At 34.6% G+C, this 17,403-nt stretch overlaps 1 protein-coding gene across 1 annotated transcript in view; it reads left to right on the top strand.

Annotated features, from left to right (window-relative positions):
- CFAP54 (cilia and flagella associated protein 54) overlaps positions 1-12,871 on the top strand; it is a 101,381-nt gene extending 88,510 nt beyond the window's left edge. Inside the window, exons 63-69 of the mRNA XM_062492356.1 lie at positions 2,141-2,344; positions 3,570-3,763; positions 6,055-6,240; positions 7,452-7,555; positions 8,336-8,522; positions 9,892-9,969; positions 12,569-12,871. Coding sequence (XP_062348340.1) covers positions 2,141-2,344; positions 3,570-3,763; positions 6,055-6,240; positions 7,452-7,555; positions 8,336-8,522; positions 9,892-9,969; positions 12,569-12,688 — 1,073 coding nt within the window. The 3' untranslated portion in view covers positions 12,689-12,871. The remainder of the gene's footprint in view (positions 1-2,140; positions 2,345-3,569; positions 3,764-6,054; positions 6,241-7,451; positions 7,556-8,335; positions 8,523-9,891; positions 9,970-12,568) is intronic.
- The last annotated feature ends 4,532 nt before the right edge of the window (positions 12,872-17,403 follow it).

Below are 17,403 nucleotides of genomic sequence, written 5' to 3'. Positions count from 1 at the left end.
TCAGAAAATTACATAAATAATAAGCTGTATATGCCATGTAATCTAGTAATACATTTAGTGTCTAATTTTTATTTATGAAAAATTCTATATCAATTTTGGAAAGTGAAAGCAAAAGCCTCATCATGCATAGCAATACAAAAATATTAAGTAGAGACTTCATAGGTCTTTAAATATCAGCCTGTGCTTGTGTTCAATATGTTAAGAAAAAATTCCTTGTTTGCATACTGTGGCTTGGAAAGTCAAGAGTGCACATACTGCCATAATTTTGGAAAAGCAGATGGTCCTTTGTTACAGGACTTCCCCTGTACAGACATATGAAGTAGATATTGGCCTCCCTACCAGTCATCACTGCTTTTATTTTATTTTTTTTTCTTCAAACATTGACTTATAACTGTTTTTTCCTTAGGTATATCAGCTTTCCCTTGGAGAGTTTCAGTTTTACTCTTGATTTTGCAAGGAGATGTTGGTGTTGAATAGCTTCTCTCCCTGCATCACCCCCCAAAAAACCCAACCCAACCAACAAAATAAAAACAAAACTACAAACAACAAAACCCAGCCAAACTAACAAGCCCAAACTCTTGCAAAGTTTTCTGCCTGGGTACTGTATTCTGAAAGTCAAAGTCAGTATAATAAAATTTGCACTGTCTTTACAGTCCAACGGATTATTGTTCAGATATGCTTCAACTAGCTTGATAGAACTTTGCCTGGTTTATTTCTAAATTCTGGATTTATTTTTCAGCTAAAGGAGTTGATGAAATTGAAGGTTTTAATCTTAAACCACCCCCCCCCAACAGTGAAACTAGGAATGCTGAGATAATGACTGCGAGATGTTGCATAAACACTAAGGCAAAATATTCAGGTTTATTTTTAAACTAGGAACCATTAATTTAGTGATAAAATTTTGGTTCAGTGACTTAATTTCAATTATCCCAAGTGACTGACAAAGACTAAATTGCTCTGCTTGATAGGTGCTGGCAAAGCTGAGCCATGTCTGCATACTGTACAGTGTTTAAACATATGTGTTTTGATTGGTTTATGAAAACAAGTGTTGTATGCTAAGACTTTCAATCTGATTGTTTTGTACTAGCTCCATTTGCTTATAATTGCAGATCATTTTTTCTTTTAGCAAATGTAGCAGGTGTTTCTCCTGATAGTTCTGCTAGCGAATACAAAGAATAATAGAAAATGTAGAAAAGCAGTAGTGGGCCAAAACACAAAAATGTAAATTGAAATGTAAATTCTCAACATAGCACACTAAATATTTTCTGTAAAACTCTCAGTGAAACACATATTTAAGTTTTCATCTATAAGACAATATGGCCATTTAAACTTTTGGCATTGACAGTGAAATATCAGAAATAACAGAGACATTCAGATTTTGTTGAAGCACTTATAATTATTTTGTGGAAGTTTACTTTCAGGAATTACTATAACATAGCGTTTATTCAGTTTGGAGTGAGAAACAGAGCTCAAGAATTGTGCTTTTGAAAGAGTCATGTACTAATACAGTAAAAAACAGTATTGAATATAAGCAGTGATGTAGTGGTATCTGTACTTATATTTTTTTTCCTCTTTCTGCATAGGTACAACTTTTAGGAAGCACAAAAGAAAATATTATCTTTTGTTTTATTTCACAGTTAAGAGTATATTTCATTGAAAATGTGCTTCATATCTAAAAGGAATGAAGGATTAAAACTAACAATGAATACTTCAGAGTATCTAACTCTTCTGAATTTGGGTCAACATGACTGGAAAGTTCAACTGCTGCAGTTATGATTGATGACTCCTTGTGCTGTTTCCATTTAGCAAATGCTTTCTACTGAACAAAGGGTAGAAATAATGGTTTTATATTCAAATGCAGAGAAAGAGAATGCACCTTGCTCTCTACCCCTTTGTAATTTCTTGCAAGGATTTGTAAGGCTCCTGTCCATGATCTGAGAAACAGTTCTCAACTAATTTTATGACTATTTACTATTTCAACTCACATTAAAGCAGAATAGAAATAATTTTTGTAGTATGAAAGATACAAGCAGTTTCACAAGTTATACGTCTAGTTACAGATTAGTCAATTCTAACACAATGCAGAAATAGCTTTTGAGTTCCAACCCCTTCATGTGTTTTTTTTGAACTCTTATTGGAGTTGCAGATGGATACAATGTTGTTCCTGAAACTCCCGAAGTACCTTCTACTGAAAACAAACAAACCACAGGAGACTGTCAGAGTGGAATTGAAGGAACAGAAAGTTTTGTCACCAAGACCAGTCAGAAGAAAGATACAATAACATGGGTTCACATGATTCGCTACCACAATCATTTAAAAAGAATTTATAGCACAAACCTATCAGGTATGTATTTTTATTTCCTTCTTGAAAATTGCTATACATGAGATACTGTTCTTGACGGCCAAAAGTGTCAGATTCAAAGGCTATCATCTGAAATAGCCTAATTTTGAGCTCCTTTAAATTCTAGAAGTGAAAAAAAATCTTCATGAAAATCCAGATTAATGTCAGTTTATAGATGCTGCAAGTGAAGATATTACTACCTTTCTTCATAGGTATTCATAAGCCTCCACAATACCAGGAAGGCCTCCCTTAATACTTAATTGTTATTACTACATTTGCTGCATTTCTAAATAATTCATAATCTAATTTTTTGTCTTTAGTTCTAGAAAAATCAAGCTTAAGTCACATCATAAATAAATAAATAAATATGTTTTGGAGGCCTGAGTGTAGGGTAAATGGGAGCATTATTGGATGTGTTTTGAATGAAACCCCAGGTATGATTTGCATGCTCGGGTTATGTCCCAGTAAGCACAACATAGTAATAGACAGGACCTTTCAAACAGGGTAAGAATCCATTAATTGCAAGGCATTAATACTGTGCACCTCCATGTGATGACCATCTTTTGTATATACAAGTCATGACCCAATAGGTTCCAACCTATTGTACATGTAGGTGTTGTTTAGAGAGAAACCTAGCAACTCTGAAAAATAACAATTCCAGAGAGGGCTGGGTTTTCTCCTTGCAGCACCAAATGAAAGTATTCTGGCTCACCACAGAACTGTAGGGACAGGAAGATGTCCAAACCTGCATGCAAATCTCAGCTTTCCTTACCTGTTGGGGAGCCTAGGGGGAAACTCAGCTGATCAGCCCCTAGCTGTCTAAACTGGGGTCTTAAGAGCTCTTAAATCTTATTTGACTACACTGAATAAATAAATATTTATTCTGGTGGGTGCTTAGACATCTAGTTAACAGACTGGTGCTGACATTCTGAATTTAAGTACTTACACCTCAAAATTACACCTCCCATTTGATGTTACCTTATAATGTCCAAAGAGAGTTTGTTTCATTATCTGATCACTGGTGAAAAATTACAAATAGCATAATCTAGTAATATTTAAGGACAGTCAGTATAATTTTTTGAAATGCATTTATTTGATACTGAATCTATTTATATATTTTGTTTTCAAAATTTGTGAATATAGAGTAGCTGTAGTAACTTAATATTTTAATGGAAAAATAATGATGTAATTTCAAAAAAATCTCTTTTAAAAACTGCCCCTAACCCAGGACCTGGATCACTTTTTGCAAGACATGGACACCTTGGTTTGATTTCTGACACAGGAATTGTTCTACGCATAGCAGAAATGCATTCCTTCCTTGAAAAGAATTTGTTTGAATATTCAATGTGTTGTCTTGAGAATTTTCCAGTAGAACTACATGATGCAGAAGAACCACTCAGTAGTCAAACAGATTCTTCAGAGGTACTTATGTTCTTTCTAATGTTTCAAAAATATTACACTCATATTTCATTCAGATTCTCAGTAATTCCAATGGTTATATTTCTGGGAGCCCTATAGAAGAATGAAATTATTTATGCACAGGATCAGTACAAAACCAAAATCCTGTGCAAACATTGAATTATGTAGTTAACAAATGTAAATATCCTTGTGTTTTTCATTCCTGCAAAAATCTCCATCCCATAGCCAGTGTATTTAGATCCTAGAAGATTCAGCAGAATGATTTTCAAAAAGGTCTTTTTATTGGTTAATACAGTTGGCTGTTACTCAATAAGGGGTGAGGTTTTAAATATTTTAGGTCTTCATCTTTCATACCAAAAAATATCCTGATGTTAATTTTAAAATTTGTATATACAAGTCTCTATGTTGTTAATTCAGTCTGTAATAAAAACATGATTTTCAAAAGATCTGTACGTTATGTTTTCTCAAAATATTTTGAAGGTCTCATATGCCAGTTTTTTTTTCACTGATTATCAGCTGGCTAGAAAATAAACCTTTTTAGATATCTGGCTTGCAAGTAGCCTATTTGAGCTTTCAAATGTAGGCAGCTCAGAATACATTACTCAGATAAATCTTGAATTAGAATTCTGGACTCTACACTGACCATGGCACATATTTTGAACATTGATTGAAATTCGTCTATGAAGACTCACTGTAAAAATAATTGTCTTCAAAGTTGCTCAATCCCACTTCTCACATTAATAATTATACTAATACTAAAAATTAAAATGACAGATCACTCTCTTTGGCTTATTTTTTTAGTTATTATATTCAGTATTAAATGGAGACAGGGGAGCCTTGAGGAGGTAGTACTTGGTACATTACAAAAATGAATAAAAATACTTCTGTGAAAGTAGCTTGTCTAGAGTTGATGAACTTTCTGCAGTGTTGGACAGCATATCATTACTCATTTCCTAACAAAGAGCTGACTGTGCCACTGAATAAACTGTAAATATATGGTATGTGACATTTAGAACAGCCATCATATATCAAAACTTATTTTACTCTGTCTGCTTTTTTTTTGACATAATTAGTATTACAGTATCCTAGAATAATAAGCTTCACAGCTCACTGTCATGCTCATGATAGGTGCAAGCTGCATAATCATGTGTTAACCTCACTGTTGTAGGCAGCTAACAAGCATAAAGCTTATACTTTTTTTAATTCTAAGATTCATTGATTTTTATCACAACATTTTTAGAAGCTTTAAATATCCAGAAGGTTATAGATGTTATTTTAAAAATGTAACTGTAATTTATTACTGTGAGTTTTAACAGTACAAATAGACATAATTTTTCAAATAATGATTTTTTTTGTAAGAAGTTGTTTTATTTACGTCTATCTCTGTATTCTGACTCTTGAGGATTTTTTCAGGTCTGCTGACCAAAGAATCCAAATTACATTAGGTCTGTAATTAAAATTCTGGGCCCTGTTACATTTTTCATGCTTGTTTTTTGTTCTGCTCCATGATAATAAGTAAGACTGGAAATACTTATCTAAGACTTTGAGAAAGTTGAATAGAGAAATATTTGTGTACGTTATTCAGCAACCCACGAGTTTGACATCAGCAGTTGTAATGTCCTTCTTCAAAAAGATTCAACAGGAATAGAAACCCAAAGGATGCAGTTTTGTGGGGAAAAAAAAAAAAACTAAAAAAAACATAACACACATTTTAGAAAGAAATGTATAGTATAAAATGGAATTTTAAGAGCTCTAGTTCAGGGGCACAGCATAAACTAGGTTCTTCCCACATCCATATATGTGTTTTCTCCTAGTTTTGTTCACAGTCCATGCTAGCAGGGTCATGGGTGATTCATTACCAAATTAGAAGAGGGCTGTAGTGGGTGGGTCCTCCATGCACACCTCATGGCTTACCATGGGTTATGGCCATGAAGGCACATCCATGTGCTCGAATTTATGACACCCACATGCCTGGAGTCATCGTTACCTTCACTTCTACTAAAGTTTCATGTGGGATGGTAACTGCCTTAACGGTGTAAGATTAGGTTATTGTGAAAACTCCATCTTCTGCTCACTTTGTTTTACCTTTAGAAATCTTCAGAAATGTGTCACCACATGAGCTTTGAAACGTCTTGGTAAAAAGGACACTTTAAAAAGCTATCCATTTACCTAAATAAACATATGTTTATGGTGGAATGAAAGTCATACCAGTTCCAGTAGACACTAGATTATAACAGGTTTTTCCTGTTTCATTACAAAAAAAAAATAATTTAAACCTCTATTTTGTGTTTCAGATGTCTCTTGAATTTTCTGACATTATATCAGAAGTGTCACATGTAAGAACAGCTTCTCCAGTTTCTGTCATTGCAGAAGAATGTGAGCGGACAGAGAGTAAGGCAGCAAGAGCTCCGGATAAGGAAATCAGCATTCAGTGGTATATTCCTTCTGTGGCAAAGCCATCAAAGGATACAGAAACTAAGGTATAACTAGAGCAAAGCACTTTCTTAGGTAGTGGAGCAAATTCAGTCTCATTTCCAATGAATAATTGTGTTATGAGTTATCAGCTTTTTAATCAAATTATGCTGATAGGAATAATTTATTTATTCTGCTGCAAACCTGCTCTTTAGAAAAAAACAGAATGCCCTGACAGTTTTTTGTTGGCAGGCCAAAAAAACACCTTTTTTCCCCCCCATATAGAGCTTCCAAGTCATGCTGTATTCATGCCTGTTGTAAATCTCTGATGTCTTTAGGACTTCCACTCTAAGTTTGGGTAGACCTGACCGATACATTTAAATAATAGTTTGGTGGGAGACTCTTGGAAAAGCTAAGATACACATATACAGGGAAAATGAGATTTTGAAGCCTCATTTTCCTAAAATATCAGACTGAACATGAAAGATGTTCAGGGTTGGTTGCAGGAATGTAAGAGACTGTGACATGGAATTTGTTTTATCTTTATACAAGGGAACAACACGTAGGTAAAATTTCTGCTACAGCAATAAAAATCCAGAATCTCAAACTTTTTGGCATAGCAAATCCATTTCTAAATTTCTATCAGACCCATTTGTCTTTATTAGGAAACTGACAGAAACCCTGTGAAGGTAATGTAAATAATGCACCTTTCAATATGGTTTTGCAGGTAATTTTAGCATGGCAATACAGATCAGTAGAGAACCAGGGACAACTCTTAAAACCAAATAATGCATGAATGCCATATTCTATTTTCCATACAGTCAAAATATTCAGCTACCATTAGGAAGCATGTTTTCAACTGCACTAGTAAATTCTTGCAGTGGAAGATGAGAACATTCTAGTTAATTTTCTTATAGTGGTATGGCTTTATTAGATTGGTGAGTTATGAACACTTCATGGATTTAAACCAACATTATGACAGCCATGCATATGTGACCAGAATCAGGACAATGCTGGGATTTTGATAGTGACACCATGGGATATACCTAATTTTTAAACCCATAGTAATTATATCCAATTTAATTAAATAAATTAATTAAAAACCTATAAAAACTGAGTGTAGTAAAAATTTTTATGAAATCATACTCCTCTCTTTTTTGAAGGTCAGTTATCTAAGTTATTTATCAGTACGCTATATTTGATATTTATTGTAGTCTTGTATCACTGAAATAGCTCAGGTCTACTGTATAACAGTTTACCCATTCCATCTCTTTTATAGATTTTGTTGCTTTACGCTTATAATACAAACCCTGTCGTGATTGGCGACATCGCGATTTTTAGTACGTCTGTATTTTCAGGCCACTTGTGGATTCCATTGGCTAGGTAAATAATCACTGACTCTGTCCTGTTATTTCATGCTGTATTAAAGATCAATCAGCCATTTAGGATGAGAGAAAATAAAGTACAAAATATCAAAGAGCTGTAAATCTTTAAAAACATTAGTTTCTGCTTTTCAAAGATTTTTCACTGTAAAAACTGTAAGATGTTGTACATAGTGTTAAACCCATCCAAACAGTTGCTCTTTCAATGCATTCATTAGCATTTTAATTTTGATTCTTAAAGAACTAAGTAACATATGCTAATTATATTACACTGGCATAGCAATGTAGCAGATCTAAGAAGCATGCCCAGCAGTTATTCCCATTCTCTCAGTGGATCACCTACTTTCTCCATCCCATATTGCAAATCCGAGAATGCAAGAATTTTTCTCAGTTGTAGCACCAGACTCTGCCCTTAATTTTACATCCCATGGCATTTTTCATTTCTTCCTTGTCATTCATCTAGTCTTAAATTTTTTAGAACTGCTTAGTGGGTGGAAGGGAAGAAATAATGGGCAGTCTCTGCCAACCTTGTGCTGGTTGGATGAACAAACCTTTTCTTAGAGAGGCATTCCCATTTTTAATGTAAAAAAGCTAATGCATTCTGTTTCTCCACTTTATTAAATGGAAAACTTACTTTTGTAAAATTATGAGATCAGTCTTGAAATTAAAGAAAATTTAAAACCTAATCATAATAAAAGCTAGGTCAGCTTAATTATAACCTGAAAACAACAAATATTGTTCTTTTATAGCAGTAACAATGAAAATATTTGTCTTCTTTTAGAATTATTTCTTTAAGGGAGAAATTGTCTGATCTGAAGAAGCAAGTTGAAATATTGATGCGAGGTTCTAAGAGCTTTTCAAATTCAATACCTACAAGCTTTCTTGAGCAAAGTGAAGCTTTGAAAATAAGTCCTTCAAATAAACCCAAAATGAGTGATGCGAAAGTGGATCTTGATGAAAAAACAGAAGTAAGTGAGAGCAGTTTGGCTCTTATATGTGTTTGACTTGATTTAAAATGTCTATTTTGGGGAAATAAATGACAGGCAACTTGGAAGGCAGAAATAAAGGCAGACGTTAAGCTTCCCTCACCACTTTAAAGAAAAGTTGAAATACTTCCACTCTTTATTTAATATTTAACTTTTCTTTAAATATTGCTTGTCACTTTAGAAAAAAAAAACAGGCATTTTCAACCTTATACTTGAAAACAAAGGCTAGCTCTTCAGGTACATAGATTTGGAAACTGATACCTAATTTCTAGTAATCTAAATATGAAAATCCTCAGCAGTGTGTTAAATTAGCATGGCAATCAACCCAAAAGTGCTTCTTAAACATCAGCTACACATCTTCAATGTAAAATGGGCAGTGGTGGTTTCTGAAATAAGAACCTTCTAATAATGTTATTGAGAGATGACTTAAATTGGCACTGAATTTATTTTCATTTTCTCTATGACATCTTCCGCTTTTCTTTTTATTAGCAAGGCTGAATATGGTCCACAAGCAAATAACTCTCCCCACACACACACACACACAAAAGGTAATTTCAGAATTTTCCATGTGCTCTGTTTGAGATAATGTCATTGGAATAGAATGTTGCCACAGCATAAGTGCTGCTTGATAAATGCCAAGGCAAAATAGATGTTTATTTTGAAAGTGGGAGACATTTATCATGTGACAGGATTCTCTTTATATCTATTATGTGAAATGATTAATGATGTAGAGGCTGTCATTTTGTCTGATGGATGCTGTGAAACAGTGACAATTGTGCACTGTGCCATTATTACGAGGCTGTATTTTGACTAGCTTGGAGAACAAATGATATTTTGGCCAATCACTGCTTTCAGGAGGGTAGGCAGAGCTGTCCTTTAGTGGGTGTTTCTGATTACCTGAAGGAGTTTGCTCAAACTTTCATTAATACATGTCAGTAATTGGTAAAACAATGTTTAGAATACTAATAAGATTAACATGCCATGCATTATTCATGTATAAATATAATCTTGTCAGGGTGTTTGTTTATCATATCTTCAGTAAACACATAGCAAAATTATGCTCAGTCACTGGATTTAAAACCTGAACCAAGAGCAATTTTGCCTCAGTAGAAACTGCAAGATTTGGGCATTATGTTTGCACTGGAAACACAACTATTTGTGTTCCAGAAAATTTATATTAATAGCTAAGGTTTATTTTGCTGTGAATTCAATTAGAATAACCTAAAACATTGATATTCTGAAAAGTTTTGTAAGGCTGAGCCATCTGTTAGCTTATCAGAGGAGACTGATAGTACAGCATATGTTTGTACTACACAGATAGTACAAGTTTTTTCTTGTTTTATACCATTAGGAAATTGCTAAAAGGTGTTTATCTGAAGTCAAAGCACTGCTGTCTGTTGGTCCAACTCCATCTTCTCCATTAACTGAGGTATGTTGTTCTCATTAAGAGTAAAAATATGCTTCCTAAAATAAAACAATTGTTCAGTTAAACTGAAACATGGCATTAAGCATCTTCCACTAAGCATCTTCCCATATTTTTTTTCTCATTGTTGGACATTCTGCTTTGGTTTTATTTTATCATCTTTACAAATAAAATACAAATGTTCATTATTACAAATTGTGAATATCTTCTCTGTTCATTAGGGTCAACTTTTCATACATACAAAAATGTATTACAAGGGAATTTTTGCTCACAATGGTTAATACAGATTATCCACCACTCTCTGGTCATTGTTTACACAGATTCCAGTGAATTGCCATGATGCAATCACCAAATGCAATTTCTTTCCATTCTTTCATTTTTGCAGTTATTCAGGCTTGATTCTTCGATTTTCATTATCTTTCTCTGCCTTGCCCATGACATACTTTGAGAGCACGCCATTTTTTTATCCATGCTGCTGGACAAAACATTTTATTCATCCTGTTACCCAGTGCAGTCAGTATCCCAGGGGAGACTGTGGGAACTGGCCTGTGGTGGGGAGCAGAGCTGTTCAGTGTTCTCAGCCAGCTTGGGGACATCGGGGAAGGACCACAGCTGCCAGGGCTCAAGGGACTCTACGGGAGATTCTGGATTCCACTGTGGCATATCACTCCCTCAACTAATCCTCAAATTTCTTGTCACAAATTATTCACAATGCAATGATAATAGGAAGGGCATCCACTGTACTCCTCCAGTCAGAGAGCTCTTCCTAGCAGAACGGAATCCAAGTTTTATCTGAGAACAGTTGGGCTAGTGCCTGTTACAGCAGAGAGAGCCTCTAGTGCCGTCCTGTGCGTCCTGCAGTCTGGTACCTGAGAGTACACACTTCCTTTTGATACACATTGCACCATTCTTGCCACCCCTCGTTATTCATCCTGAAGTTCTCTCTCTAATGACTTCCAGGCCTTCATATCACTCAATCTGGCTTTCTCAGTGCATCCGAATACACCCACATCTCTTCTGCAAAGCTGCACTTTTCAGAGCCCACTGAAGTGTCTTCTGTGGTAACAAGATTTGATAGATTCCTAGGAAAAGATGTAGAAAAACTTACACAGAATCATGGAAGCTTTCTGGAACTGTTTAAATTTTTGTGAATTCTTTTCACTTTGTCTGCTTCTATTTGTGAATCTACAATGGAAGTGAGGGAGCAGATTTACTGGTGTTCTCCTGTTAAGACTATGATGTTTACTACACTGTTCTCTCTAAATTCCACAACAGACAAAAATGATTTGTGGAACAAAACAGGTGGAACATCACAAAGCTTTTCATCATGAAGTTCCAAATACAAACTTCAAACTAAGATGCTTTGAGATATGGTAGTTTTGGTTGAGCCCTAATCCTTCAAGATGCTGAGTATTTTCATTCTTTTCTGAAGCCAACAGAACTTGTAGGGTGCTTAGCACTTCATTATGTATAGCATATTTCAAAGTAGCATTTCCAAACTTTCATATAAGTTGTATGTGTGCATTACCCTGTCTCAGCCAGAGACAGAAAGTTCAGGGAGGGACTATGTACATCATAGAATAGTACATTCCCTTTGTTTTTGAGCATGCAGGAGAAGGCAGCAGATACGTTTCTTATATGTAGTTTTTCACCATTTTCCCCCACCAAACACTTTTCTGTTGCTCATCTTCTGCTGAATTAATTGGACAAAGTCAGTTCTAATTTGTAGTCTTTGTTTTCTCATTTTCTGAGCTGTCACACATCTATAGTGTTTCCACTTTCTCTACTCTGATTCTGTTTTTTCTGTGTCTTACAGTGCTTTTGATTCAGCCCTGAATTATATTTGTAAATGGGAAAAGTGCATTTTCATTGAATTATTCATTTAAAATTCTTTGACTCTTCATGTTTTAAGAATAAAAAATGATCAGCCTGCTTGTTTTTAATGCTATTTAATGAGTAACTATGTCCTTGAGGGAGATAAAGTGTAGTGTTTGGAAGCTCCAATCTTAAATGTTAGCAGTAAATTTATAAATAAAGTAATTGCATTAAAAATTAACCTCCCTAGGTAGCTTGTTCCAAGCGACTCTTCCTTCAATTGTTTGTTGTTGATACCTAAATCAGTTAAATAGTTCTCCGTGTTCGATGGACACTCAAACTAGTTTATCATTGCCCTCTATTTCACCTTTTACTTCAATTACTTCAATTTCTTATCTTAGGAAAAGCCTTCCAAATTACTAACCATTCTGCTGCTCTTCATTTTACCTACAGATGATCATGATAAACTTGAGCAAGACTGTTCATAAAGATTTCCTCCCTTGAATCCTGTTTTACTAGTTTTCTGCAAGAGATGTCATTAACCACAAATTTATACCGAGGCAATAAATATTTCTAACCTACTCATTGGATGTAGTTCAGAAACCTGGCTTTATATGGAACTATTGGTATATATGTGTGTGTATATTGGTATATACCTGTGTATGTACATATATATATATATATATATATATATGTATCTGTATATTGGTAGTACTTTTTGGTACCTCTGAGCTTAAAAAAGTTATTCATTTGGGATTTTTTTTCTTTCTTCTTATTTTTTTTCTTTCAGATCCCATTTGATGTTACTTTGCAGTCAATAACAAATTTGGAAGATATGTTTGATCTTGCCAATGGATGCATACTGACTGAAGGAAATATTTTAGACTGGATCATTTCTCTGCTTCACTAAATGCTATTGTGGAATAACTTAATCAGTTATTAGCTTAATGCTACAGACTTAGACTTAAGTTCTAGTGTTAATGTAACAACTTCATTAATCACACCAGGACTTGGCTCCTCTTATGTTTTATAGTTTTCACTTTTAGCTTATTTCTAATTATTTAAGCAGTAATAGTTTTTAAAATTGAAATAACTTTTTAGGAATTTAATATTTTATAAGTAGTTTCTTTATAAGAGGGTTTATTAGCTTTTCAGTAATTTCTTATTTTTTAGCAAAGCTGAATAGGTTTTTAGCCTTCTAGTGCCTGCTAACAGATATTCCTTTTCCCCCTGAATTTGTATTTTCATCAGCAATTTTTAAATTGCTTTTGCAGTTATCAAAAGTTGGTATTATTTCTGAAGTTGAGAATTTCGGGATGGGCTAAAATCATCACTGAGGTTCTTTTATTCATCTGTTTGGAAACTAGCATTTCATGTTGTTAAGGGCTGCAAGTGATTGTTCAGATGTCTTCATAATTTCATAGCCTTTTTAAAAAACCAAACAAAACCACCACAACCAATAAACAACTACCCCCCCCCCCCCCAAAAAAAAAGGCAGTACAAAGAATAAAATAGTACATGAATACAGAACATGTTTTATATCATTCTAAAAAGATAAGGGAACCTTTCTGAATCTTGCTCTAAGTCTTATTTTGAAGTGCTCAACAAACACAAATGAGTCCTAACAAAAGCTACCTGAGGCAATATGCTTGAGCATAGTCTCTGTCTCAATGGGTGGAGCATCTCAAATGCTCCAGCGACTGAGGTGCAGAATTTGACATGAACAAGTGAGTTAGCTGACCAGAGAGGGGGCCATGGCCCTTTGGTTTTGCTCACATTCCAAAGCCAGGCACTCTTTTGCTACTTACGTTGATTTGTTTGCAACAAACAGCAAAAAACCCCAGGAAATTTGGCAGGAATCCTGTGAGACTTGCCCTATAACTAGTTATAGTTTTTTTTATTTCCAGGAAAATTCAACATTAATGGTTACCATTATGGGGTTCATTTCCTGTGAAAAATGCCAGTCCCTTTCACTTCAGTCAGGCATTCCCTGTACTGTAGCCCAGTGATAAAACAGCAATTTTTTTTGAGCTATTTGGAAACTGTAGATTTACCGTGGCTTGTGCTTTTCAGAAAAATGTTACCTGGTTGATTTTCTTTTAGGGAGGAAGATCTTCTTCATTCCAATAAAGGAAAGAAGACTGGATGTATTTGGGTTATGTGTAGCTGTTTAAAAGTTGTGCTGTTTTTTGTTTTGTGTGCACTTTTCTGGAATGCTGTAGGTAGTAGGAAAATTAGACTGATAATGATACAACGATAAAAAGAAAGGGAAAAATGATTAATTGATAGGGCAGTTATTTTTGAAAGACAGTTTAAAAACTGAGTTAGTATGATTATTTAACTCGACAACAACCAGTTTGGAAGAGACACTCCTTAGCATTATTCTTTTATTAAAAGAATTTAATGTTCTGCAGTTGTTCAAGAAACTGAAAGGATAAAAATTGTCATTACTCATTTTTCTTTTACAAGGAACGAGTAGGAAATTGCAACTTTTATTTTTTTTTTAAACAAACAAACAGACAAGGTATTCTGTCTCTTGTTGTGCTTTGTAAAAACTAAAAACCTATTCTTGTCTGTTTGGGGTCACCTTGAGGATTATCATAGGAATTTTATGCAGCTTAATTAATATTAGTAAAACATGCTATAGCATCAAGTGAAAATGGAAGTGAAGTTCTATTACAGACAAGGTGTTTTTTCAGTGCTGCTTGTCTGGATCTTTTTATATTTCCTGTACTTGAAAGAGAAATATTAAATCAAAGCCTTTACCTGTTCATTTAAAATACATTACTACACTTATTTTCCTATAATACATACTTCCTAAGATTTTTTTGGAAGAAAAATATTATTCTTTAACACAGCACAGTGAAATGATAACATTAAAACATTGACCTCACTGTATCCATAGCAGCAGATTTTATTCTCATAAACACAGGATAAAGTATTCAATGCAGGTTTCAGGAGTAACATTGGAGAAAACACTTTTCTTTTAGCATAAAATTAAACTCTTTATTTAAAATCTGCTTATATGGAGGGAAGCTCATATCTGAATGTCTCCAGTAATTGCACAGGAAAAAAAGAGTATAAAAGTAATTGCAAAGTAAATTGTTTCTTGGTTACATATTGCAGTGTTTGGGTGGGTTTTTTTTCTTACCAGTAAATGGAGACTAAAGCCTTCAATATGTGAAACCAGAATAGATTTGTGTTAGCACCATGCTGAATTAGATTTGCATAGAATACTTGTCTGTGTCACTGTCTCCATAATTAAAAAGGAAGAGGAAGAAGGAGTGTTTCACTGTGTAAGGGAGGATCTTCCTGCTTTGGGAAGTTTTTCTCTGTGACGTGCCCCACACAACAAAACCAAAGAGCTACTTACCATATTGACGGCTTTGAACCCCTGGCATGTTTACCAATTATTTTAAAATTTTAACTGAAATATTTCTCCATTCTACAGCTGTGGAAGGAATGGACAGTGCTTCCCTATCTAATAAATTGTGGGATGGGGCAAGTAGAGGGAGAGAGACAGAGACATACAGAGAAAGAGGGAGGGAAAGTGCACTGTGGGGAGAAATTGAAAGATTCTGAAAAGAATGTTATTTTGTCTTCAGTGCATCCCCTTGGGATGAAGGACTAGAAAGACCTATGCAAAACTAAAGAACAGTAAACAGAGGTGTTAGGGGTTTTTTAATGATTTCAGTATTTTCTCTTATGGGAACTGAATGAAGCAAAAATGCTGAAAACAAAACCAGCTTCTGGTCCTGTAATTAAAACTTGTATCATCAAGCTAGAGCTTAAATTGAATTTGAATGGGGATCTTAACAGTGAAAGGTCTGAATGGATTTTAGAATATTTCAGTTTTCAAATACTGTTTCAATATAGTTTTAAGTTATATTGGTGCCTTGAAAGATGTTTTATATTCAAGGCATTCACAGGATTTCTCATGCCTACAAATATATAGTAGCTTGAAATTATTTCTGGTTAAATTAATTTTATGATGTGGAAATCACTAATTTCACACAGATTTATCCAATTATATGTGACTGGTTTTTAAATTCCATTATATTCAATTCACAATAATATTTGGTTATCCAACATATATATTAATTTTCTGGATGACATCAATCTAACAAAATAATCCTAGTAATTACCCTCACAATGCCTCAGTTTCTTAATCTGAAGATAACAGTAATCCCCTCATCAGTGAGGGATTTTTAGTTGCCTGCATCAACATTTGGAAAACATTTTCAGATCCTTGAATGAAAGAGGAAGGCTATTTATGTTATTATTCAATTAAGACACACTGTAAAGGGAACAGTGATTTTTTTTCCAGTCCATTTTCAGTGAAATCCAAGAATGAAGATTCTTTAAAAGAATAATGATAGAGTTAAAATTAATTATTGGTTAATATGCTGAACTAATTAAGCCAGCAGAGAGATCCATTTATGCTTGCCAAAGGTTTTTTTGAGTTAAAGATACTGAGAACATCAATAAATGAGAGAAGTGAAAATCTGAAGCATAGGTTAATCTTTAAAACAGTGGGTGAAAAGGTCCAGGGGCAAGTGCTGAAGTTAAATATTTACCACTGCAATTTAATTTTCCACTTTGAAACCCCAGAGATAATTAGAATTATTCTCACTTGTCTACCATCTCAGCATGATTTAGGATTCTACTTAATGTGCAAAGAAAAAAAAAAGACTGTGCTGAAGCAAATGGCAGCAAAACTCTCAGGGTGGAACCAGAATACAACCCCTAAGGAATAATGACGAGCTGACTGAGCCAGCCCAGTGTTAGTCCTGTGTGGAGGGTGAAGTCTGTGAAAACACAGAGCACCTACAGGGCTGGCTGAGCTCCTGGCCAGACATTCAGAGTTGAAAAGTACATTTCAGCAGCCACCCTACCTAGGTGTAAAGCTCCTTGCTTCTTGGCAGTGATGCTTGCTTCATTCCCCATGAATTCTGGCATCATACAGTTATTATACAGCAGAGCTAGCAGAGAAAGTCGAGATTCTGTCTATTCTGTGAAATTACTGTATATATTTTACCATCATGCTGCAGTGTATTAATTAGCTCTGTTACACTCCTGTGATTCCACTACCAAATGGGACAATACCAAGTTGTGGTTTCCAAAGTGGTTTCTCTAAAAATACAGTTATAACTATAAAGAAATCCAGGCCTTTTTTCCCCCCTAATGTCCTGAGCAGTCTTGCTCCCTTGGAACTCCGTGGCTCATCCTTCACAACCTAATGTCACTGCCCCTACAATGAAAAGCTTGTTTATGAGAAAAGAGGAAACCTATGTATGCTTAAAGGCAAAAATGTATTAGCATATTTGAGATCTTAGCTTGCTCCAAGAATTGTTATTAATCCAGGTCTAATTATTATGGGAAAAGAAAGAATATTTCTATGTGCAAAAATAATAATAATAGTAATAACACAGTTAAAATTCTTATGTAAACTATTTTTGCCTCTCTTCACCTGTGTATCGCTCACAGTTCCGCTGCCTTTACAGCCTTGCACAATTGCTGAGAACGCTCCTGCAAAGGTGGCCTTTCAGCAGCAACAGCACTTTGGCTTTAAGGGTTGGGCTTCTAGCTACGGTCCTCCCCCAAATAGGATACAGCATCGTGTCT

The sequence above is a fragment of the Cinclus cinclus genome, chromosome 4, assembly GCF_963662255.1.
Source record: "Cinclus cinclus chromosome 4, bCinCin1.1, whole genome shotgun sequence".
NCBI lineage: Eukaryota > Metazoa > Chordata > Aves > Passeriformes > Cinclidae > Cinclus > Cinclus cinclus.
The sequence above is the reverse complement of the archived record's forward strand: the minus strand, read 5'-3'. Positions and strand labels throughout refer to the sequence as shown.